Raw genomic sequence first — 24161 nt, 5'->3', positions numbered from 1 at the left:
AATCAGCCGCAAGATGGCAAAATAAGTATTTCGCATTGAATCTTTCTCACAAACGGAAGGATGCCTATGCATTTCTATATAATGAAATTGGTTGAGAAGGATCACTACCAAGGGAGCAACCGAGTTGTGGATCTTCGTCGTCGCATCGGCGGTTCCCTCAATCGTCGCTGTGCGCACTTCGTTACGATGTTTACAAATGATACAAATGATGATGAAAAATTCTCGATACTGAATAATGGTGTTTACTTTCGGTCAGTTGGTTCACCTCAAAAATTCAACGGACCTTTACTACTTACTCGTGTTCTTCCATATTTTTGTGTCATATGGTATCATCATTTTGGATCAAAATATCAAGAAATTCATGCTATTAAAAAAAAACTTTTTTGCTCACCTTTTATATTGAAATTCGTACAACTATTACGCCCATCTATCAATGTCAATTGCTACAGCTGCACTTTCTTCGTCCATGTATTTTTTTTTTTTTTTCAATATTATTGTTGAAATTCGACGTTTTCACTATTTCAGATCGCGTGACGTATCATCAGAAGGCCACAAACGTTCGGCGGAAAGTATTCCATGCTCATCAGACAATAAACATTAGCACGTGTATTTTCGTTAACTTTTGCTCTCGAAAACTTTGGAAAACGAATATACCAAAATTGATAGATTTTTTTTCTAGTATATTGTATTCTCAATACTTTCTGATGGAGACAGTTACAAGGTTGTTTACGAAAAATTCGATGAGAGGCCCAATCATTAAATTTTTCATATTTCTTTCATATATACAAAAGTGGTTCTTTTTTTATACAATATATTTCGTGCGGAGTAAATTTTGTTTATTTGTATACGAATTGAGAAAATAAAAATACTGAATTTTTACACAGACGATTGTCAATATCTTGTTTCCTCGTGTTTTAATTCATCGTGTGTCAACAAAATGAACTAAAATTTATTGTATTTTTATTCGATAAATGTGCAATTCTGTTTCGATGCAAATATATCAGATTTTTACACGTTTTATCCCTCATTAACTATTTCAATGGTAATGAATAGTCGGTGCCTATGTCGTGGTATACATACATACATAATATACGCCGTGAAAATACACGTTTGTTCGTAGAATTTTATTCCGAAATCACAAGAATATTTTTAAAATCATTAAATTATTCGACGGAATAGCCACTTTTTTTAAAAATGGCTGTAAAATATTAATTTCAAATGTTTTGTAAATTTTTTAATATCGAATCAATTTTTGTACATTTTTCCATACCAGCGTGTCGTCAACGGGTTCTCCGTTGTTTTAGAGGGAATTTCTTGGAGAAAACAGTTTTCCCTTGGACATAAAAATTTGAAAAAAAAAATGATATGATCTAATTGAAAAACTGACAGATAAAGTGACTATGGAGCTTTCTTTATATACACACAAATTTATATTTATAGAGATATTTTTGTTTATTTGGGCTTGTTCGGGGTTATTTGGGTTTAGCTCCCTTCAATGTATGCACAAAGTTTAATTATACTCCACCGTATAATTACGAATTGGTCTCGGTATGATTATATCATCTACGCTCGATATTGAATAAAAAATTTGTCATCCTTCGTCTGGACACTGGGATGGACAAAACGAAATTGTTATCAATCGCACAAACGAACATGCAATTTTTACCTTACGAAACATTAATTAATTTTTAAAAATATCGAAAAATGTTTTTTAAAACGTAGACTTCTAAAGCATGAGTATATGTTATCGTAAAGTAGCGAACGATTGTGATATCAAAGTTTGCATCGGTTAAAATACGACGTTAATTCGTTCATTCGTTTCAACATTCACAAACGTGTTGCACCGTTTAAAATTAAATGAGATCTCTAACGATTTCGAACGATGCAAACTCCAACTCACGCGTTACGAAAAATCGGAGATTGGCGAAGATTAGACCATTGCAGGTTTACGTACGCGACGAATAGAAAGTTTAACAAATTGATAAGAGGAAAAACAAGGGTGCAGCGATGATCGATGTGAAAAAACTTCGTCTAAGTGATTTTCGAACCCACACGTACGAGCTCGAAAACAACGAAGAACAGCCCATTCGGATATTTAATTTTAACCTAAAAAGTCAATTGATCTTGCGACGGAGATCGAAAGCTTTTGTCGCGTAAAAATTGTTGAGCGTATCACACGTTTGGGCTATATATGTAATTAACCTAAAAATTGTCATAAACTGCCCCTTCGGAATAGACGCCACTCAATTTCGTTACAAACGAGAGCTGCCTCGTTTTATTTAATCTTTATTTTTCAGTGTAAAAGATTTTTGTCTCTTTCTCTCTATAAAAAAAACAACAACAAAATCTCTCGTATTATATCTGAAAAAATTGTAATCTTAAACATCGTAAGCTAATATTTCTATATCGGATGAATTGTCTATTCAATAACGTAGATCGATGAAATATATTGTTTATTATCACGTTGACGTTATTATAGATGCAATCACAGAAGCAGCATCCGTTCTTTCTTCAATAGCGATTTTCCCGTGTTATAATACATACAAAAGTTATATTGCGCCTCTACTTTTCTGCTCGTCATAATTGTATGACATTGGGATTAAGAAATAACTCATTATGGATATGCCGGGTGTACCAACACCAATGAATAATCCTGTAAACTTCGGTTTAGGCTTGAATACAGAATTCGACAGTGCGATACCGTTGCGTCATTGAATTCTCTTCAGGTCAGTTATTAAATATATTGATGTTATAAAAAGATGCACTTGTATTAAGAATCCTGTTTAAATGGTTGGGCGGAGAGCAAAAATGCATCGAGTCAATTTTGTAAAGCATAAAATTTCATAAAAAACGTCCTCGGAAGAATCCAGGGACTTTTCCAATTCTTCAATAGTTGTCAAACTCCATCAACATGAGACCGTGTGCAAGTCTAGAATGCAGTTTATCTTTTGAGTTTCATTCAGCATCAAACTATTTGGGATAGAAAAATATAGCTCCAGACTTTTTTGTAGAAAATTCAATGCCCCACAAATTTGATCCTTGTGTATTTTTTCGTCATCCCAACCAGTTTCAACAATGTGCGCGATGAAAGTGATCGATAACACATCAAGTCGGAATTGAAACATGAAACTATATAGAATTCTTTTACTGTAAATTTGATTCCGAAATGGAGTTTACAAGAGATCACCCGTGATGGAACACTCATATTGATAATCCGTTGAAAATAATGAATATTGAGGTACAGTTTGAAATCGATACATACAGAGATCAAAGATCGCAGCAGCATGACAACGAGCTTACAGGGCTAGTACACCTTGCAAAATTTGAAATCGACGTAAATTTCGAATTTGTTTTTTGGCCAATATTTATATATTTCTGCTAATTTTATTATCTAAATACGAAAGTCCATACTATTGCCACGTTAGTCTGTATATAATGTATGAAAATTCGTAAAATTGCCAAAATAGAGACTAAATTTATTCGTCGAGCCAGGTGCACGTAGCTCAGTAAACAAGATTTTCGAAACGTTTTATCACGAGCGTTTCGGACGAATTACAAAATATTTTATACTCCAGAGAAATATTTAACAAATTGATCTAAAGATCGTTCGAGACTTTGTTCTGTTACTTTTTTTTTCATTTCGTCAGAACGAAACGAATAGTAATGTTTTTTTTTCATTTTAATGAATACGTGTAGAAATAGAGAAAAATGAAAATTAATGAGAAAAATTAATCCTTATCTGCTAAGGAATCCTTGATAATATCGTCCTTGGTAATGTTCTGGTTCATTTGATCGTTCTCGTATTCAACGAAATCGTCGAACAAACTTGGCCATGCCTCGGCGTCGTCGTACGCCCCGAGATCGTTGCCGATTATTTCGGCAAAATTAAGAAACATGTTCCACGTGTCTCTCGGTATACCGCGCACGTGATGACACTCGAGAAAAACAAGCCATCTCGCGAGCAACGGGGGTTCACGTATCGTGAATACAAGTCTCCACAGTACTATCGCCATATCCGCAGGTAATATTCTCTGTCCGGAAATAACGTCGAGGCCAAAACAAAATGTAAAACGATAAAGATCCTTGAATAGATCGGCATTCGTGGTAAGTTCTTGTACGATTTCGGGCAAGCGTCCTTGTATACCGCGCACACTGTCCACCTTCATACTCCGCAAACCGTTCACGAATTCTTTCCTTGTAAATTGACACATCTGCTCAGCATTTAATTTCCATGCTAGTACTAAAACTTTGAACTCGTCCGGAGATAATTGAAGGTCGTCGCACAGTCTCTCGATTCCGTCCGCCAGTATTATATCCTCATGAGGATCCTGCGCAATTTTCAAATACACAAGTAAGATTAAGACACGTGAAAAGTAAAGGAAACAATCATAAATCACTCATCCAGAGCTTGGAAAATTTTTAGCGGAAGAACGAAGTTGAAGTTTGCAACGTTGGAGTTCAACGAAATGAAGGCAAAAAAGATTTATAATTAATTATTTTTTTATTTCACGAATTATTGTTGTGGCTTAAAAAATGACGAATTGGAAATTCGGCAGGGAAGAAAATTGGAGATTTACTGGAATTATTTGAGTTTTTTTAGATCATTTCGTTGGACTCCAACGTTGCAAACTTCAGCGTCATAGCGGAAGATCATTGACGTCAAAATACTTCTGAATAGCGTAAATCGACTAATTGAAATTGTACCTTGTACTGATCGAACAGGGTATTAATTTTTAATTCGGACGGTTCCCTCGGTTGTTTGTTGGACTCTTGAGGAGCATTGATCGGTGCAGCTGGCCCCGATCGTCCAAGAGGTGGTAACAGAGCGTAAAAACCTCGTGACAGTCTAATGTTGTTTTGTGTTGGTGGCACAGAGCCGCAATTGTTAGAACCGACGTTGTTCAACGTTGTCGCTTCTACGAGCTGTAACTTCGTGTTTCCATTTATTCTCCCATCCATCGACGAGAGACGTCCACTCCGGGGACACGGATTTCCCGGAAATAAACGACTCAGTTCCATAGTGTCTGGAAAATAGTGTTATGTTGGAGAAATTGGGTTCCATAACTTCTGATCGTTTTAGATTCGGTTATTGCTATGGTTTACAATATTCAAGAATTCGAGAACCGTGAAAATTTTAACATTTTGATCTCCAAGTTCAGGGTCATTTACAGGTGGAAATCTACTTTGCGGGTCATGCTCTCAAATCAATAGTAGTTGATATCGGAACTTCAAAAATGCGTGTAGAATTGTCTAGTATTTCTTCATAAAATAAAACAGTCAGTTATTAGAATATGAATATTAGTAAAGAGCATCATTCAATCTGCAAATGACATCTGGCCAAAACTTTGCCTTGAGCTAAATTCTGTGTCCCACAAGAGTTGAAAATAGACAAACAATATAGAACCAATTGTTCCGACTGGTAACCTGGCTTCTTTCAACTTGTATTATGAAAATTGAGAAGTACAATATACCGTCTTTAATTTCAGGCATGTTGGATGGATCGCTGGTTGACGGCGGGGTAGGCACCTTAAAACAGGTCGAACAGTTTCCCATTGATGATGTCTACGTCTTTCTCACTGACCGACTGGACGATTCCTCGCATTGGTGCTGTTTTACAACCTTGCATGAAACATAAAAAACAACAAAATAGGGTCAGTAGGAGATGCTTCAGAAAGCAAAGCTACAAAATAGAGTTTAGAATCTGTTTACCTCATTACGATTGAAGATAAATTTTTCGTAATATCCCAGTGACGTTTTCCACAGCCTTGTAATGAGAAGGCTGCCAGCACAAAATATATTTATCCTTAACCTTCATCAGCGAAGATCGGGAGTTTTCGAATTTTTCGTTTCGTTTCGTTGCAATAGTAACAACACTTTGCAGAATTTACGTATCTTCATGTCTCTCGGTCTTTGTGATAATTTATCGGGATCATCGATGCCGAAATTTCGTACTGTCATTTGTTATCCCCTCCCCCTTTGCTTACTCGGCGATTAAAACATAACACTGGTTCCTGGAGTGATTCAAGGCAATCAAATGTATGAGTGAAGAAAAAACTGTACGGTGCTGTTCGATTTTATTACATTTGGTAAAAAATAACTTAGTCATAAAGGGAAGATGGAAAAATTGAGAAATACACTGTTTTTTATCTCGCACTTACACGTACACTCATACACACAACTGTGGCTTATCGAGTAAAAAAACTCTACTTTTTCTCGATCGGTTCTTTGAACAATATATCGAAAGAAAGATAGAGAGGTTACACGAACAACTTTATGATCTCGAAACTTCACTATAGCGATCGTAAGCATACCAAAAGGAAAACACGATTAAAAAAAACCCCACCCCCCTTCCCTATCATGGTGTCGCCTTTAACCCCTCAACGACGAGACGTCCACCACCGCATCTGCTTTTCGTCTCTTTCTTTCCCATGCAATCTAATGTTACAGCTAGCTCGACCGTGTGTATGTGCGACGAGCAACGTTTTTCCAGTGATATTTTCTCGCCCACTGAACTCTACTAATCCTAGGACGCGCACACTCGCTCAGCCGGTGGGACCGAGAAAGATAGTCTGATAGGGGTATCTGTCTTTGTCCGTACAGTCCACCAAAAAAATGAGCTGACAGCGGGAAGTAAACACGAATATAGACATGTTGGACGCCAGAAAAATAATTTTTGTTTAAACTGTAGAGTATCGAATACGCGTGTGCACATGCAGTCATACGAAGATCGTGGAGAGAAGGATGAATACGCCCTAGAAGACTGTCTCTCTCAGTCCCAGCGTCAGTTCAATGTTTTCGCCCCTTCCTTTCTCTCCTTGCTCCCCCTAATGGGGCCTACACAATGAAGGCACGAATCGCAGCTGTAGCTTCCAAAGGTACGAGAAAGTTGCAAAATATATATACGTATAGATATATATTTTCACACCTTGTCTCTCATCACCGCGTCCAACCATTTTCTCTTTTTTTTTTAATGCACACACTCTTACACACACGCGCTCGCGCGCGCGTATATAAAACGCAAAACTACCGTTCGAAAGTCAAAATGAAAAGAACTCCAATTTTTCCCAACAAGTGAAAAAATAAAAAACAATCATTTCGTTCGCGGTGGCGTAGGAGGAATGCGAATGATTGTATACGAAGTTCGTATATACTAGAGATAAAGTAAAGGAAAATGAGTAAAAGCAAAGAGAGGTTCTTGTTGGTTTGAGGAATTACCATTCACGATATAATAATATCCCATTTTCATCACGTAGCCCTCTTTCTGCAACTCCATGCACAATCTGTATTCGAATACAATGGTCAGGAGCGAGGGTATGGAAGGGGGCACAGCTGTTTCAATACAATATCTCAAAAATCCCGAATCGTCGTTTCCCAACCTTGAATTTCTTTTATTGCGACAAGATAAAATAATAAAACCCACTTATATACTTTACCTGACTCATTAATCATCTTATTTACAATGACACGATGATTTTACCGTGATAAATATTCGTGATAATATATGCTTTTTAAGTTTAGTCATTAAGAAATATATTTATTATTTTCGAGTCAATTTTCTTTTTGTTTCCGCGTGATCAGAGTTTTGGCTTGAAGAGAAATATATCGGGAAGCGAAACTTGTATATAAATCCTTGTAGATTATGATGAATATCTATTGATATATTTACATGTTTTATATTTTTTCGAAAAGTACGGAAACGCAAGAAACAAAATTTTGTGAGCATATATATCTTCTCTCGTGAATGTGTTGCATATATGTAGTATCGAGATGTCGCATGGTCGAAAGCATCGAAAGATTCGAGAGTACGACTAGAGGTACGACGACGCCATTATGTTTGTACCAACACCAAGAACGAATGCCTCCGGAGTGTGAGAAGCCTTTGAATAGTCTATAGATTGAAAAAAGAAACGAAAAAAAGTGATCGAAACTTAGCACATGCTTCTTTGCTTCTTTCTGACGCGTAAATCGTTGCACCGTCCGGAAAGGTGGGTTGTGTGTCGTGCGTGCAAGCCCCTAAAGAGTTCTCGTTTAACTACCGTCATTTTTCGCCAAATATGGAAATAGAACAAATTTGAGAGTTTTGTGCAACAATGTAAAAAAGGTTGCGGCGAGGGGACAAAGAAGCAACGGAAGATGAAAATCGTGTAACGAATAAAAATCATTCGTGGAGAAAAACGTTCTGCTTCCATTCATTTTCGTTTACAAAACGCCACATTTTTTTCTCGTAAACGGATTCGAGAACCGTGACCCATCCGTACACATTTTTCGGATTATAATTAACGGTTTATTGAAAAATTCGGAAAAAACCGTTATAGTATGTTTGTAATGTGTGAAGATACGATGAATAATCGGTTAAGTGCAATTGTTTCGAACTTCACAAGCACACTATACACGCGTGTATACTCATTCGTTTGAAACGCCACGAACAAGAGTGCGAGAACAAGATTTTTCGTATAATTACTTTCAACACAGTTTCATCATGTCTTCAAGGAAAAAAGAGTAACTTCTACGAATTATTGGATTTTGACGAATATTTTTCAAGTACCACGTTTATTTATTCACCTGTCAATGTAAGTAAATTTTGAAATGCGTATGGTCATAGCTGGTGCGAATATGGAATGCATTCATATTTATATAGTACAATATATAGTAATATATATTGAATACTCCAAAGCATTCAAATTTCATTTCTTCAATAAAATGTTCCATCTTTCCACCCAATATGACAGTTATCGTCAGTAATAGTAAGGAACATTTTTCTCAGATGTCAGCAGAAGAATGTGAGAGTGACATGGACTATTCGGACTCTGATTGTGGAGATACCGGATATGAGGATTACTATAACATTCAACCATGGGGTACAGAAGCAGACAATGACGCAGATCCGGAACATAACAGACGAGATCCTGAATACGCCGTACACGATTGTTTGAGAGTCGAAGAGGTGGAGAGATTATTGAACGAAAATGTTGAGATACTCAGCAACAGTCTTCACATAACGCCTTCCCTGGCAAAAGTCTTGTTACATGCTCACAATTGGGCACTCCAAGACATTGTAACTAAGTATCGTAACAATGCATCCAGTCTCTTGATCACTTCCAAAATAAAACCTTCTCATCCACCGGAGTCTTCTTCGGGGTCCAAAAGTCAAAGAGGGGGACAATGCTCCGTTTGTATAAGCATTTACCCACCTGAAAAATTTGCCACGCTCACCTGTGGACATGCTTTTTGTAAGGATTGTTGGTGTATGCACTTTGAGGTTCAAATCACTCAGGGGATTTCCACAGGCAAGTTGCTTATCGTCAAAAATATCATTTTTTTCAAATTGGCTCCTAGAGACTCCCAAACAAACCCAACGAATCTCGTAAATGCTCTGTTCCATCAGGGATCGGATGCATGGCACAGGATTGTGAAGTCCTTGTTCCAGAAGATTTTGCACTTTCCCTCCTGACAAAACCGAACATGAGGGATCGATATCAACAATTCGCGTTTCGCGATTACGTTAAAACTCATCCTCAGTTGAGATTTTGTCCTGGACCAAACTGCCAAATAGTAATGCGCTCGAAGGAACACCGGGCCAAACGAGTCATATGTCTCTCCTGCAAAACAGTTTTTTGGTAAGTATCCAAAGACAATAAATGAACGAACGCAGGCCATTCTTATTGTTAATAATTCATGGTCGATAGCTTTCGATGTGGAATGGATTATCACGCACCTACTGATTGCGGCACGATCAAAAAATGGTTAACCAAATGTGTGGATGATTCCGAAACTGCCAATTATATCAGTGCTCATACCAAGGATGTGAGTTGATCAAAAAACCTAAAACTTTGTTCTTTTTCTTTTATTATTTTTTTTATGTTCCTATGTATATTCTTTTCGTTTTTTTTGAAACTCATCGCGAACGATGATGCACCATCGAAACTCTGGTAAAATAATTTCCTTCTCCCTTTTCAGTGTCCCAAATGTCACATTTGTATAGAGAAAAATGGTGGCTGCAACCACATGCAATGTTACAACTGCAAACACGAGTTTTGTTGGATGTGTCTCTGTGATTGGAAGACTCATGGAAGTGAATATTATGAATGTTCGCGATACAAGGAGAATCCCAACATCGCACACGAAAGCGTCCATGCTCAAGCCCGTGAAGCTTTAAAAAAATACCTCCACTATTACGAAAGAGTAAGTTAAACCCAAAATATCGTGTAAAAAATTTCAACAAATTATTTGGAACAAGATCAATGTTTTTTGAAAAATGCTTCGACATGATTGACCATTAAAAAATGTTGTTCCTCCATTTTTCCAGTGGCAGAACCATAGTAAATCGCTAAAACTAGAAGAGCAAACTCTCGAGAGTATAAAATCACGAATCACTAAGAAAGTTATGAACGCGAGTGGTACGTGGATCGATTGGCAACATTTATATGCAGCGGCATCGCTCTTGGCACGTTGCCGTTATACTCTTCAGTACACGTATCCATATGCTTATTATATGGACCCCGGTCCTCGTAAAGAATTGGTGAGAAACTGAAAGAAGAAATAGCGAAGCAAGAAGCACTCGCCTGCCTTCTTATCATTCATCTCCTTTTTGCTATTAATTTTAGTTCGAGTATCAGCAGGCTCAATTAGAGGCAGAAATTGAGAATTTGTCTTGGAAGATTGAACGTGCCGAAACCACCGACCGAGGTGATTTGGAAAATCAGATGGACATTGCTGAAAAACGTCGTGTTACGTTGCTGAAGGATTTTCTCGAGGTAAAAAGTGGAGAATGAACAACGAAGAATTCACGCTTGATCAATGAAAATTTAACGTTTTCAATTATATGACGTTAATGAATAAAAATTTAATTGTAACAGGAGGAACAACGAGTATAGTAATTTTGCGAAACGAGGAAAGGAGGTCCGCCTGACTGAGTTATAAAATAAGAATCGGAGAAAATAGGGGAAAATAACGAAGAAAGATGAAGAGAAAGGTACAATATCATAGCTGGTTCTCTTTATGTTATTGCTGTTGTAACACGATTGAAAACATCGAATTGGAATTCGCCATAAAACGAATTCAATTTCACTGTGTAGAAAAAAAAAGGTAAAAACTTAAGTCCGTTCGAACCGGCCGTGATAAGAATAAAGCATACCAGAGTAAATGGATTATTTTTTGGTTCATCAATGGCGTATTTTAGGAAATTTGAAGAAAAACTTAAATTTAAGGAACATATGAATTCCTGAGCAATGCTTCCTTCTTATGATCTCTCTGTCTTTCTCTCGGTCGCTTATCAGAGTCCTTAATACTCAGAAACCATGGTATTCAAATTTGCACAGATGCAATTAACAAAAATTTATTGACTTGTGCCAAAAATCCATTTATACTCGTCCGGGCATCGAAATTTGGTCAGTGTCTGTCGAAACCTCAATACTGAAGCAGAACAATAATGTTGAACAAATTCATTACAAGCTAAGGATAAGGAATTCTATTGTTTTACATACAAACGAAAAAGAAAAAACCATCAGAAATGTATTTTATTGAACGAAAGAGATAATAATAAATGAAGGACGTTCATGTGGTTAGCCGAGAGATAAAACAAGAGCGAATAATACTTAGTAAGGGACTCGATCCTTCTTCGTATCCTCACCACAAGTATTGTTATTATTAAGACTCATGTATTAATTAAAAATAGATATTGCACACTAGCGAAAAATATTTCTTCGATTACTTTGAACGTAGAAAAATCATTTGAATTTTATTTTGTTTATTGTGCTAGAGACGAGAGCGCATAAAAACTATCGTGTAAATACAATAATTTGATCTGACGCGAGAGTAAACATGCGATGAAATTAGAAAAATAAAATAATTATATAACGGTAAGAAATGAATGTGAATGCGGTGTGTGTTAATTTTTAAGGGTTGTATAACATTTTTTAAGACCATAGGCGATACGTTAAAATATAAGCAACGATCAGAGTCAAGCGTGCAGTTTAATTAGACCTATTGTTTAGAAAAATCAACTATAATAATGATTATTACTATTATTTAATCTCGAATGTGAATTTTACTCTTAATTGCGAAAATTTTTGTTGATCCCTTCATTGGTAGCAGAAAACTAATCAAGTCCGATACCGTGAGAGTTGATAATGAAGCATTGACATGAAACTTTTTTGTCAAATAGAAGATTCCGAAAAATACGCGCGCTCATGTCGAATTGATCAGCAGAATAAAAAGTCGAAGTATTCGAAACTTTATCCGCCCGCACGAGAAATGTTTGTTACCCCAAAAAATGCTTGAGCATTTTTGTCATAAAAATCGCAATAATTTATGATGAGATAGATGATGATACAAAAAATTGGAGAAATAAAATTTTACGGTAATGCTTCTTTGAAGGAACGAATCTTTCGTTAATTAATATTTACTGGATGTACGGTTGTGTATCCAAAAGTGTGAAATAATAAAACAGTTGTTTCTACAATACTTCCAGTAGATTTTGCCATTTTATTTTCTAAACAAATTCTTTTTTTATTCAAAAAGATGAGATTTCTTATTCTAGATATTTATTGGGTTTTACATGAATGAAAAATTTGATTTGAAAGCCTAGAAGAACTTGATGCAGAAAAATTACAAGGTCGCCACCTCCTGGTCTTCGTGGCGCCGTCTTTTAGATTTGTTTCATATTTTCTTTTCACGTTAGTGTTCATAGGGATATCGCATTGAACAAATGACAAAGAACAGCATTGCTTAATAAGTTAAAGAGTAAATGTTTAGACAAAAGTTGACAAATAATTATTGAATAAACGGTTAGAATCAATAATGTGGGGTTCAAATAAGGATGAATGGAGACGACTGATTTTTTCTGGGATTCTGAGTTTTGCATCGCGCTCCCAGCGGTGATTATCAAAGTAAAATATGAACCTCAGCCGTCTATCCCCACTACAGTCTTCTCAAGCCTGTATTCCGAGCCTTTTGCTTTTAGAATCGCGGTGCTGGTTGGTGGTGCGTTCGCGGCGCCGCATGACAGACTACTCGTCGTCGGCGCGCGAGTCCCTGTCAACAGCACTTGGAGAATATATTGTTATAACGCTGTATCCGTATATTTCTTTTTTCGCTCTCTCTCTTCCATTTTTCGAAAAAAATAAATCCCTTTTAATATCCACTCTTCCCTCCGGTAACGATATTTCGATCAAATAAAAACGACAACACGAAAAATACTACAAAGTGCCAAAGAAATAGTAATATCTGAACGACGCAATGGCGATGGGAAAGGGTTTTCGAGTATACGAAAAACTGAAACCGCCGAGTCCGCACTCGTTGATCTTGGAACATCGAAATCGAAAAGACACAGTACTTTTTGAGTCACAAGCAGTCGCCGTTCTCTGTAAGTTCTCTTTTGTAAATGCGTTGTAACTTGTTTTACTGCTTTTTATTCGCTCGCCCTTCGGGCTTGCAGTAATCGATTATTTCCGATCCTCGTGATAAATGACGATCGCGAAGGACAGTTGAAGGAAAAACAATACTCTATCACAATTAACCCATTGCAAAAGACGAATATTTATGAATGAATATTTACAATAAAGCACAAATTTTTCAAACGAGATAATAATAAGAATGAAAACTCAATTTTTTATATAATATAAATTACAATGTTTTTGTTTCAATTTTTGTAGCGGCTCAAGAGACAGAATCTTTGAAAGCTCAATATACGAAGCTCCTCGATGCTTATGGTTGCTTAGGAGTTTTGCAACTGAATGCCGGTGAAAATACCTTGCTCTATTTGGTACTCGTTACCGGATGTTTTTCCGTTGGAAAAATTGGCGAGTCTGAAATTTTTAGGATCACTCAAACTCACTTTGTTCCTCTGCATTATACGCAAGGCAATGAAGACCGAGTCTCAGAGGTGCGAAAAGTTCTTAACTCCGGAACATTTTATTTCTCATGGTCATCCGGCCAGGCGGAAGATCGTCCAGCGTTGGACATTACTTTGGGAGCTCAGAGGAGATGCAAATCCAGTATAACAGACAACAGATTCTTCTGGTAAGCAAATTCTACTTTCAAATTTCAACGCCAAAAAGCACAAATAACAATGTTTTGTTATTTTTATGGATGAAACGCTGAAATAGAAGAGTTGGAATTTCAAAGAATGGCTTCTGAATAAAAAGTACAAAAAACATGTTCCCTTATCAGCCTAAATGAGCAACACTAATCGATTGATTGTTACAGGAACCGTATGCTGCACATCCATCTGTTGAGATACGGAGTTAATACTTCGCATTGGCTATTGAAAGCCATGTGCGGGAGTGTTGAGATAAGGACAGTTTATGTTGGTCATAGGCAAGCGAGAGCTGTGGTGGTGTCACGATTAAGCTGTGAGCGTGCAGGCACAAGGTTTGTATTACATGTGTCTTTGTACCGATAACTTTATTATTGAAAATATACACTTGTGGCAAATTGAGGTCAAGGTCAACGGTCAAAGTGAAATGTTTGCTTAAAGACCAAAATTCAACCACCTTTTCAGGTTCAACGTGAGAGGCACCAATGACGATGGGCACGTAGCGAATTTCGTGGAGACTGAGCAAGCGATTTATCTCGACAATGAAGTGACGTCATACGTACAGACCAGAGGTTCTGTGCCTCTGTTCTGGGAGCAGCCCGGAATCCAAGTTGGTTCACACAAAGTGAAAATATCACGAGGGGTTGAAACAGCAGCACCGGCGTTCGATCGACATTTGAGTCTAATAAAAAAAAGATATGGTCAACAGGTGATCGTAAATCTTCTCGGTTCATCGCTGATCGGTAGCAAAGAGGGCGAAGCAATGCTGAGTCAGATGTTTCACCGACGTCATACATTATCGCCGCATACCGACGTGCCTCACGTCCTTTTCGATTATCATCAAGAATGTCGCGGCGGTAACATGAAAAATCTTTCCAAACTGAAGGCCAAAGTTGAAAAATACTTGGACTCGTTTTCGCTCTTCTACGCAATCGGGAATTCTGTGATGAGTGAACAAATTGGTACAATACGCACAAATTGTTTGGATTGCTTGGACAGAACGAATTGCGTTCAAACGTTCTTCGCCCTCGAGATATTGGGCAAACAATTGGCTCTATTGAAATTAATGGAGAAACAGCAAATGGTCTCAAGATTCGAGGAGGTATTTCGTCAAATGTGGATCAACAACGGCAACGAAGTGAGCAAGATTTACGCGGGAACCGGGGCGATTCAAGGCAGCTCGAAATTGATGGATGGGGCACGTTCCGCCGCGCGGACTATACAAAATAATCTTTTGGATTCGAGTAAACAAGAAGCCATCGACATTTTACTTTTAGGATCAACTCTCAATACTGAACTCGCTGACAGAGCTCGCCTTTTACTGCCATCCAATATGCTTCATGCACCACCTAGCGTTTTGAGAGAAATGTGCAAACGATACAACGAATACGTCGTACCGACTAATCTCAGAATTGGTATTGGAACTTACAACGTTAACGGTGGGAAACACTTTCGCAGCGTCGTTTACAAAGACCCTCTTACAGACTGGCTACTCGATGCCCCTCGAAAATTTTCCTGTAAGTATTTTAATCTTACTTACGTAATTTCTTTGGGTTTATGCAAAGTTGTCTGGGTTTCCGGAAGCCTCGTTAACAGAATTAGAGTTCGAGCAAAATAGTATTAATTGAGGATCAAATTTTTTTATCACAGTTTCAAATCATCGAAATATCTCCGTTTCATTCCAGCCCTCGTCGCCCCGGAATTTGACAACGTACCTGTGGACGTTTTCGCGATAGGTTTCGAAGAAATCGTCGATCTGAACGCCAGCAATATAATGGCTGCAAGTTCGGACAATGCGAAAGCTTGGGCGGAGGAGTTGCAGAAAGTTATGTCGCGAGACAACGAATACGTTCTCGTAACTTATCAACAATTAGTCGGAGTGTGCCTCTATTTATTCATTCGGCCCGAACACGCTCCTTACTTACGTGACGTCGCGGTCGATTGCGTCAAAACAGGATTAGGTGGAGCGACCGGCAACAAAGGAGCGGCAGCGATTCGTTGCGTGCTCTATTCAACTTCATTTTGTTTCGTTTGCGCTCATTTCGCTGCAGGACAGTCTCAAGTCAGCGAACGTAATGCCGATTACGCGGAAATCACAAGAAAAATCGCTTTCCCCATGGGACGAACGCTCAATACTCATGATTACGTTTTCTGGTGCGGTGATTTCAACTATAGAGTCGATATGGACAAGGATGAGATGAAAGAGATGATCAAGAGGAACGAGTTTGATCAAATATTGCAAAACGATCAATTGAGGGTAAGCTTTGTGATGGATTCACGATTATATGAAGAAAAATTACTTGTCGAATATTTTACGCTCCAAAAAAACTTGAAGAACGATTATTTATGGTTGAAAGGAAGGAAGAAAGTTTTTCTTTCTCTGACACAGCGTGGTGTTGGTGTTTCATTTGAAAATCGAACACCTTCACATTACAAAATTTCTGTTTTTACAGACACAACAGGAACAGGGTAACGTTTTCAAAAATTTCCTCGAGGGACCCATCAATTTCGCACCAACTTACAAGTACGATCTCTTCTCCGACGATTACGACACGAGTGAAAAATGTCGTCAACCAGCGTGGACGGACAGGATTTTGTGGAAAAGGCGGAAACAAGTTCCTGACATTGGTAATATAACAATATTCCATGTCCCTTCAGGATATTATACTTTGAATATTGACTTACTCAAATTTTCGCAATACTCTCATCGAGAACCGCAGCGATACGAATATCAGAAGCTTTACTCACCGATGTTCCCGTTCAAAACAATATTTTATCAAAAAGATATTAAAAAATGATATGTCCAAGTTCATAAAAGAGAATGCAACTTATTTTGTCAAAATTTTTTTAACAGTAGCACACGTAACAATAAGTTTAAACGATATTATAAAGCATAACTTTTCACGTTACCTTAGATTCTCCATCAGATTGGAACCCAGGTCGTTTGATACACTACGGTCGAGCAGAGTTGAAGCAGAGTGATCACAGGCCGGTAATAGCGTTCATCGACGTGGACGTTCACAGCGTAGATCCGGACAAGCGTGAAAAAGTATTTCGCGAGGTGATACAAGATCTCGGTCCCCCGGACGGAACGATAATCGTAAAATCTGAGGTGGAAAACGACGATACGGATGGGGCATTTGACGACAGTTTCATGATGGCTCTTTTGCAAGATCTTTCGCACATTGGAGAAGTGATACTGGTACGTTTCGTCGGTGAAACGATTTGGGTGACTTTTAGAGATGGTCAGTGCGCTTTAGCTGCAGCGCGAAGAGGAATGACCCAGGTTTGCGGTCAGACTCTGAAGTTGTCTCTGAAATCGCCCAATTGGTTGCAACTCATCGAGAAAGAAATTGAGATCTGCAGCAACACGACGGTAGCTCAATACGACGAGAATTCTCCGAGTAGCGTTTCGGTCGGTTTCGAACATTTGGAAATTGGCGAATCGCATTCAGGCCGCGCTAGTCCTAACGGCGGCTTGCCTCCGCCAAGGCCACGAGCACCTCCGGGACGTCCTTCTCAGCCGCCCAGAAGCCCCATACGCGAACGTCGACAGGTTCCTCGCGCTGGTGTCATAAGCATAATGCCTAATCAATTTGGAACAACGAACATGAGACAACAATCCCCGAGTGAAGAGAACGACGACGCCAGACGATTGTCCCCGGAATCAGCGATTTACGAAGAAATTTTAGACGAATCACCCAGCTATCCCGTACCCACGAGACCACCCCCGCCTTTGCCACGTCTCGAAGGAACTCAGGAGTCCGCCCGGCCTCCCAGCTCTGTACCGCCACCTTTGCCTCAAAGGCAAGCTCCTCTTCCACCACCACAGCATCCACCACCCAGCTTACCACCGACCAGCATGCCACCCCCTGTTCCAGCAAGAACCGCCGGTGGTCCTCCCATTCCTGCTCGGAATCAAGCATAAGATCCCTCAATCTCGTAGTTCTCTGTTTAAGCACGCTTTACACATTCCTTCGCACTCCTACATTTTATTCGATTGAAATTTCGGTATTCATGGTGCTCTATCTTTTGCCTGAGTGCAGGAGAAACGTTTAAATAGCATATTAACATTTATGGGTTTATGGATATGGAAGGGGCGTGCAACTCGGTTTCAATTGATCTACTAACCGATTTTGACGACGAGAATGTCGAAATTTTATCCATTTTTTAGACAAATTTATCACGTATGATTTTTATCACGTACATATTTTTGAATTATTTAGTTTTTCGAAGAGAAATTCTTATCAAGAATCATGAGTGTGTTTTTGGGGGAGTTTTAGCATAGCGTTTTTTTTGAGTCCTAATTGAAGTTAGAAAATAAACTTTAAAGTATAATAATTGCGAATTTCTTCAACTTTTAATGAACAATTTAATACTGGAATTCCAATCGAATAAAATGTTCGGTTAGGTACGGAACATCTTCGATTGATTTACCTTCCGTTTTGGGTCCTTGCCAATTATACCGATTCTCCGTGCTCTCTTCGTCTCTCTTGCCAATAGAGACCTATCGATAAGATTAGTCACAAGATATCGTCTACTAGTCAAACGAGTATTGCATCGTCACGATTAACGATCCAAACTATACTTTGACCTGACGATTGAAGCAAAAATTTACTTTTCATTTGTATTTTGTTTTTAATTGTCGACAAGTCGTCGTATCTTCCTGAGAAAACGGAATGACTCAGAGTTCGGTAAAAAAAAAAAAACAAATCATAGTACTAATTATTTTGGAGCCCAAATCGTTTATTACGAATTAATTGATCAATCAACGAGTAATCAAATAATATTTGTCGAGTCGTCGTATGAAACTCGCCAAAAGCAACATTCCATGAATTTTTCAAAACAAAAGTTCATTCGTGAAGAGTCCGCAGTACCTCTCAATAAAAGGCGAGTTCCTACGAGAAAATCTATATAAATTCCGTCGCTACGTTTGTTTTCGTTTTGTTTCGTTTGCTCAATTTAGATAGTTAGATTTTCTTTAGTTGCATCTTAGTCGCGAGTTTGAAAAGTGGCTGTTTTACGAAAATCAACGTGGCCACAGCGGGGATCGTATACTTTTATGAATTATAGCTCTGAACCCACGTCTCGAATTCTAATTCGGAAGATGAAGATAAAAACAAGAACAAACCGCGTAAGCAATTGTTGACCAATCATTGTAAGCTTATTGTACGTGACAGAAAAGTGACGTGTCCCGATTGTATTAAAATATTGAGGTGAAAGCCGGAGAAATCAATAAATGCGGGAATGATTAAACGGATATAATAATGTTATGAATGCTGAGAAAGAAAATGAGAGTCAAATGAAAATATTTATTTTGCAAATTTCAAGCGTCGAATCGAAAATTCTGTAAATATGTAGAAGACTATACTTGTAGGCGAATGAGAAAAAAGATGCATCGATAGACATCGATTGATCGTTAGTAAAGAACGTAGAAGCATGCGAATGAATGCGAAGAGGAATCAAAAGGCCATGCGATAGATAATGCAGTATGTAGTTCAGTTTTAGATCACTAATGCTTGGTCTCGTACGTCACCATCTGTACGTCCATAAACGGCAGGACCGTTCGTTTAGTCGCGTTTTAGTGTTAGAGCAGTCCCGTTTAACGTTACGTGCATCAGTAAACGAAAAATATGTATTTAATGAAAATAATCGTGATCCACGCCGGTCGGATTTGCAAGTAATAAAAGAAAAAATGATAGTACGATGAAACTGAAACGAAATACTCGAAAAATGAATTATAACATTGTTGTGAGAACAATTGAATATATATATATATATATATATATGCCGAAAATACCCACTATGACGCGAAATTTCAACGCAACGTGTAATTTGACGTGTATTATATGTTACTGAAATGAAAATAAAATGAATAGTGCATAACCCGGAGCTATGTCTCTCACAATCAGCGCTGTTGACAAACAATGATTTGTAGTTCTGTAATCTGTCATAGATTTTCAACAACAGTGATTCTAAAAATTTCCTAAAACCGATCGTCACGCGAACACGCTTTTTGAAACATTGTTTAGAGCTGAAAGTTTGAACAATGATCGTGCCTCGTTTCAGGTGGAATGGATAGCTGCGACTTTAACTGCGATGATTTTCCTAAATTTCATCAATATTTCCAAAAATTCATTCCAAGTATAATGTTGGAATTCGTTGATTGTGCTGTAACCTTGAAAACTCAAATCGCTGGTGGATTTAAAAATACATTAACGTTGAGAATATGGAAGCATCGCAACAATTATTTCTTTTCGCTATTCGGCACTTTATATATTACAAGGAAAGTACAGATTGGTGTAAAAAAATAATCTTCGTGGAAACAGTTTGTCATGGAACATTAGGGAGAGTAAAACTTGTATATTTAAAAAAAAAAAACGAGCTTCGAAATAGAAAAGTACAAAAAACAAATCACGAGTAAAATTGGTCCCCTCGTTCGAATAATACTCGAAAGTCTCAACTGTTTTTTTTCTTTACGTTTTCGAACAAGTTATATACAAGAATGCACCATTGCGTATGAAAGTGTGTCATTATCTAACAATTAGAGTACAATCGGTGCAGTTATAAAAATATCGTCAGTACAAAAACTCCAGTTACAATTGTATAAGTAACTTTTTACGAGTGTTCATTTTTCGTATGTTTGTTCGTTTAAATATAAATTGCATTTGAAATATCATTTGGACAATGTGCTCTCGGATTACGCGTTCGCTATGTTTTATCGTTGTATCGCTTAACCATACCGCGTGAAATACTTTGATTTCTGTTATCTCGTGCTCGAAGATTCGTATTATTCGTGGATATTCCAACGAGCAACGAGACAAAGTTGACTGAAAAACAGATACAAGTCGATTCACTTAACGAACAGAAGAGGATTTTTTCATCTTTACGTTTAACCGATTCGTTAACGAGCCAAAAAGATCGCTCCGAAAGTCTTTTATCCTCGTCCAAATAATGCGGACATTGTTTTCGTTTTGTCTTTCTTTGAGTTTAACATTCAACTCAAAAGGCCACAATTACTTAAATTATTCTTAATAATAACGTCCGTAACAGCGTCGAATACGAATTGTATGTTGGACGTGTCAGTTGCGCATGTAAAATGCGTGTAAATCTGTTTTTGATCTTTTCGCTTGTTGAGATTTTCGAATTTTCGTTGTATGTAATTGGCGCATTCGTCATAGGTGTTGCCACCCTTGTACTCGGGGAAACATATCGAGAGCGGACTTCTCGTTATTTTCTCCTCGAATAAATCTTTCTTGTTTAAAAATAATATTATCGATGTTTCGACGAACCATTTGCTGTTGCAAATCGAATCGAAGAGCTTCATCGATTCGATCATACGATTCATTTCCTCGTCTTCCGCGAGTACGAGATCGTAACCGCTTAACGCTACACAAAATATTATTGCTGTTACACCCTCGAAACAGTGAATCCATTTTTTGCGCTCGGATCGTTGACCACCGACGTCAAACATTCTGCAACGAAAATGAAGAATCATTAAAACATTACAAGAATGAAATATTTTCAAAGAATTAGCTGCAAATAACTTTTTCCAGTGTTTTTCTACTTTAACAAATTTTTACTACTTTTTACGTCCACGATTATTGTCTGATTTATCAATTTTAGTCAATATCTTACTTGAAATGTAACCCTTTGAAAGAGAATTGAGATTCGACGATGCCTGTTGTCTTAACTCGTGTTCTCAAAACGTCCTGCTGAGTGGGAATGTAATTAGTTTGTACTATGCGATCCAATGCATTTAGGTAATACGCTGCCGAGTCATTGAGCTGATATTCTCTGCTGCGTGTAAAACAAAGCTGGACTCCGGCGTCCTGCCATAATCTCTTCATTAATAGCGCCAATTCCCCCGTTAGCTCACCCTCCTCTGCAGCCGAGGCTAGGGTGAAGAATTGTCGTGCTGTGTCCTATGACATAATTAAAATACTCGGTGATAGTAACATGAACTGTTGCATAAACTTATTGGAATGATTCATACGGACTCAATTTTTTCAAATCCGTTTTCATGAATTTACAAAACTTATCAATTTAGTCGCACTGATCCTTGAGACTGTCTATAAACACAATAAATTTTATGATTTTTTTGGACATGTCATTGCTCACTCGATGTGATAAAAATGATTGTTCCAAACTGCAACTACAAACTCACCTCTTTGTTAGGATCGGCAAAATCTATTCTCAGTTGTCCCATAGCTCTGATAATAGTCATGAGGCTCTGTATCGTATTGCTATATACAACAGGTTTGTATTGTTCACATTCTTCCTTATTGTAACCAGTTTCGTGGATTATTTTCATCTGCTTGACTATTGTGGATTTGCCTGATTCTCCCGCTCCTGGTGATTTAAACAATCAAACAAAAATATAAAACGAAATAACACAAAAAAATCGATTAAATTTTGACGTGATTCAAATATGAGGCCAAAAACTAAAACAAGAGAATATTAAAATAGAACCCACAGAGTTTAATATAAATTAGAAAAATTTGTAATGAAAAAATTAACAAAATTTCGAACTAGAATGTTTCATAATCATAATTTGAAAACGAGCTAAACAGGGAAATCAAAAGAAAACGATTCATAAGCAAGAGTGCGATCCGTTTTTTTTTTGAGAACCCTGGAAAAAAAAATACGTCCATCGTTTGATAATGCGAGTTTTCCCGTGAATTCTCATGGCGCAATTTTATTCGGGAACAATACGTTGATATAATGATTCATTGGGAGATGACGATGATTCAGGCATCAGTCACATATTTTTAAGCATAGCTGTATATATACATATCCATAAACACGCAAGGATTCAATATAGGTGTAATGGAGGAGTTTGCGAATTAGTTGGATCGTAGAAGGATAAGTAATGGCAGTATAATATTTAACAAAAGCCCATCGAGAAAAATAGCATTGAAGTATGCCAGGTGCAATTTATTCTCAATGTGGGCTAACGAGCGAGAGAGGAAAAAGCGGCGAGAAACGTGATCGTTTTCATCTCTGTTCGCTTCGCAAAGGCGTAATAACGTAGAAAACAATTCACGTAGAAAAAAAATGAGAATGTTTTTTGCACGGACAGAATCGCATCGATTTCGGATTATTGATCCACGATGGATCGTGAATTATTGGAATTTATTTTGCTAAGGCATCATAATACTGTGTATCAAGCATAGATCGAAACTTACCGAGTAGCAATAGCTTGACCTCGCTGGCGGCTCGTTCCCCATCCGCTCGGAGGTCCTTGTCGATCTTTTTGGATCGCTCAGCGGCGGCTTTTTCACCGGTCGTACTTACAGCACACCCCATTTTTTCCTACACGGTACAGCACGTTTTTTGAATCCACTTACTACACGAGCACATCCACAAACACACGCGCACGAGAACACGCGATAAAATAGAATTTTCGAGCGAGATTTAAATAGGGGGAATTGATAACTTTTGAAAGAGAAAAAAAGAAGAGCGTGCGCGTTCAACTCTTCTGACACTTGTTGCTTGTGGGACTTGCACTCACGGAAGAGGAGAGAGGCTCGCCCGTCCGGGGAGAAAGACAAAAAGAGAGAGAGAATCTACGAGAACTCTGTTACACTCTGTTAGTACCGAGAGGGGCCGCGGTGAGAACGGGAACCGCCCGCTGCCCCCTTTTCAGCAGAATTCCATTCACGCTAAAACACCACAAGAATTTCTTCACTTATTTTTATTGTATTTAATCTCTTTTTACTTTCAGTTATCAGCACCGGCTTTTTGATATTATTATTATTTGCTTTAGCAACGAGACTATAATTGAGTCGATCTTATTATTATTTTACACATTTCAAATCCGAAAAATGCTCATTAATTAAAATAAATTTTCTCTTCCTTCTGCTGATCGCGAATTCGTTCGTAAACGATCGTTTCCTTTTTTTAATTCGAATTTCATACACCGCGTATGTATACGTGCCCACGAATTTTACGTTTGCGTTAGTGACGCGCGTCTCGATGCGCGAACGCTTATGTCGCTTATAGCGATGGCAGTTGGGCAGTTTGCCTGCTGCTGCTCACCGCTACTGGATCTCTCCCTACCCTGTCTCCCCCAACTATCTCAATACGTATACATATATATATCGTTACAGTTCACGGGACATAC

At 38.0% G+C, this 24161-nt stretch overlaps 4 protein-coding genes and 1 long non-coding RNA gene across 5 annotated transcripts; 3 read left to right on the top strand and 2 right to left on the bottom strand.

The window, feature by feature from the left end:
- The first annotated feature begins 39 nt into the window (after nucleotides 1-39).
- On the top strand, nucleotides 40-883 carry LOC122414104 (uncharacterized). The gene is made up of 2 exons (XR_006261700.1): nucleotides 40-326; nucleotides 526-883. It is a non-coding gene; the product is annotated as an uncharacterized lncRNA (long non-coding RNA).
- Nucleotides 884-943: 60 nt separating this feature from the next.
- SCCRO3 (defective in cullin neddylation 1 domain containing SCCRO3) lies at nucleotides 944-5610 on the bottom strand. The gene is made up of 3 exons (XM_043424974.1): nucleotides 5472-5610; nucleotides 4705-5024; nucleotides 944-4328 (listed from the first exon to the last, which is right to left on the bottom strand). The coding sequence occupies exons 1-3, from the start codon at nucleotides 5551-5553 to the stop codon at nucleotides 3729-3731; spliced, it is 1002 nt and encodes a 333-aa protein (XP_043280909.1). The 5' UTR covers nucleotides 5554-5610; the 3' UTR covers nucleotides 944-3728.
- Nucleotides 5611-7586: 1976 nt separating this feature from the next.
- On the top strand, nucleotides 7587-12462 carry ari-2 (E3 ubiquitin-protein ligase ari-2). Its single transcript, XM_043424973.1, has 8 exons — nucleotides 7587-8570; nucleotides 8765-9287; nucleotides 9386-9617; nucleotides 9687-9804; nucleotides 9958-10182; nucleotides 10307-10519; nucleotides 10605-10754; nucleotides 10857-12462. The coding sequence occupies exons 2-8, from the start codon at nucleotides 8765-8767 to the stop codon at nucleotides 10872-10874; spliced, it is 1479 nt and encodes a 492-aa protein (XP_043280908.1). The 5' UTR covers nucleotides 7587-8570; the 3' UTR covers nucleotides 10875-12462.
- Nucleotides 12463-12978: 516 nt separating this feature from the next.
- Synj (synaptojanin) lies at nucleotides 12979-19927 on the top strand. Its single transcript, XM_043423141.1, has 7 exons — nucleotides 12979-13363; nucleotides 13653-14019; nucleotides 14206-14370; nucleotides 14501-15552; nucleotides 15721-16292; nucleotides 16489-16663; nucleotides 16951-19927. Exons 1-7 carry the CDS (start codon nucleotides 13237-13239, stop codon nucleotides 17961-17963), a joined length of 3471 nt encoding a protein of 1156 aa, XP_043279076.1. The 5' UTR covers nucleotides 12979-13236; the 3' UTR covers nucleotides 17964-19927.
- Nucleotides 18761-24056, bottom strand: Galphai (G protein alpha i subunit). Its single transcript, XM_043423142.1, has 4 exons — nucleotides 23224-24056; nucleotides 22203-22387; nucleotides 21674-21960; nucleotides 18761-21510 (listed from the first exon to the last, which is right to left on the bottom strand). The coding sequence occupies exons 1-4, from the start codon at nucleotides 23342-23344 to the stop codon at nucleotides 21033-21035; spliced, it is 1071 nt and encodes a 356-aa protein (XP_043279077.1). The 5' UTR covers nucleotides 23345-24056; the 3' UTR covers nucleotides 18761-21032.
- Nucleotides 24057-24161: the final 105 nt, after the last annotated feature.

Source organism: Venturia canescens, chromosome 7, assembly GCF_019457755.1.
Source record: "Venturia canescens isolate UGA chromosome 7, ASM1945775v1, whole genome shotgun sequence".
Lineage (NCBI taxonomy): Eukaryota > Metazoa > Arthropoda > Insecta > Hymenoptera > Ichneumonidae > Venturia > Venturia canescens.
The sequence above is the reverse complement of the archived record's forward strand: the minus strand, read 5'-3'. Positions and strand labels throughout refer to the sequence as shown.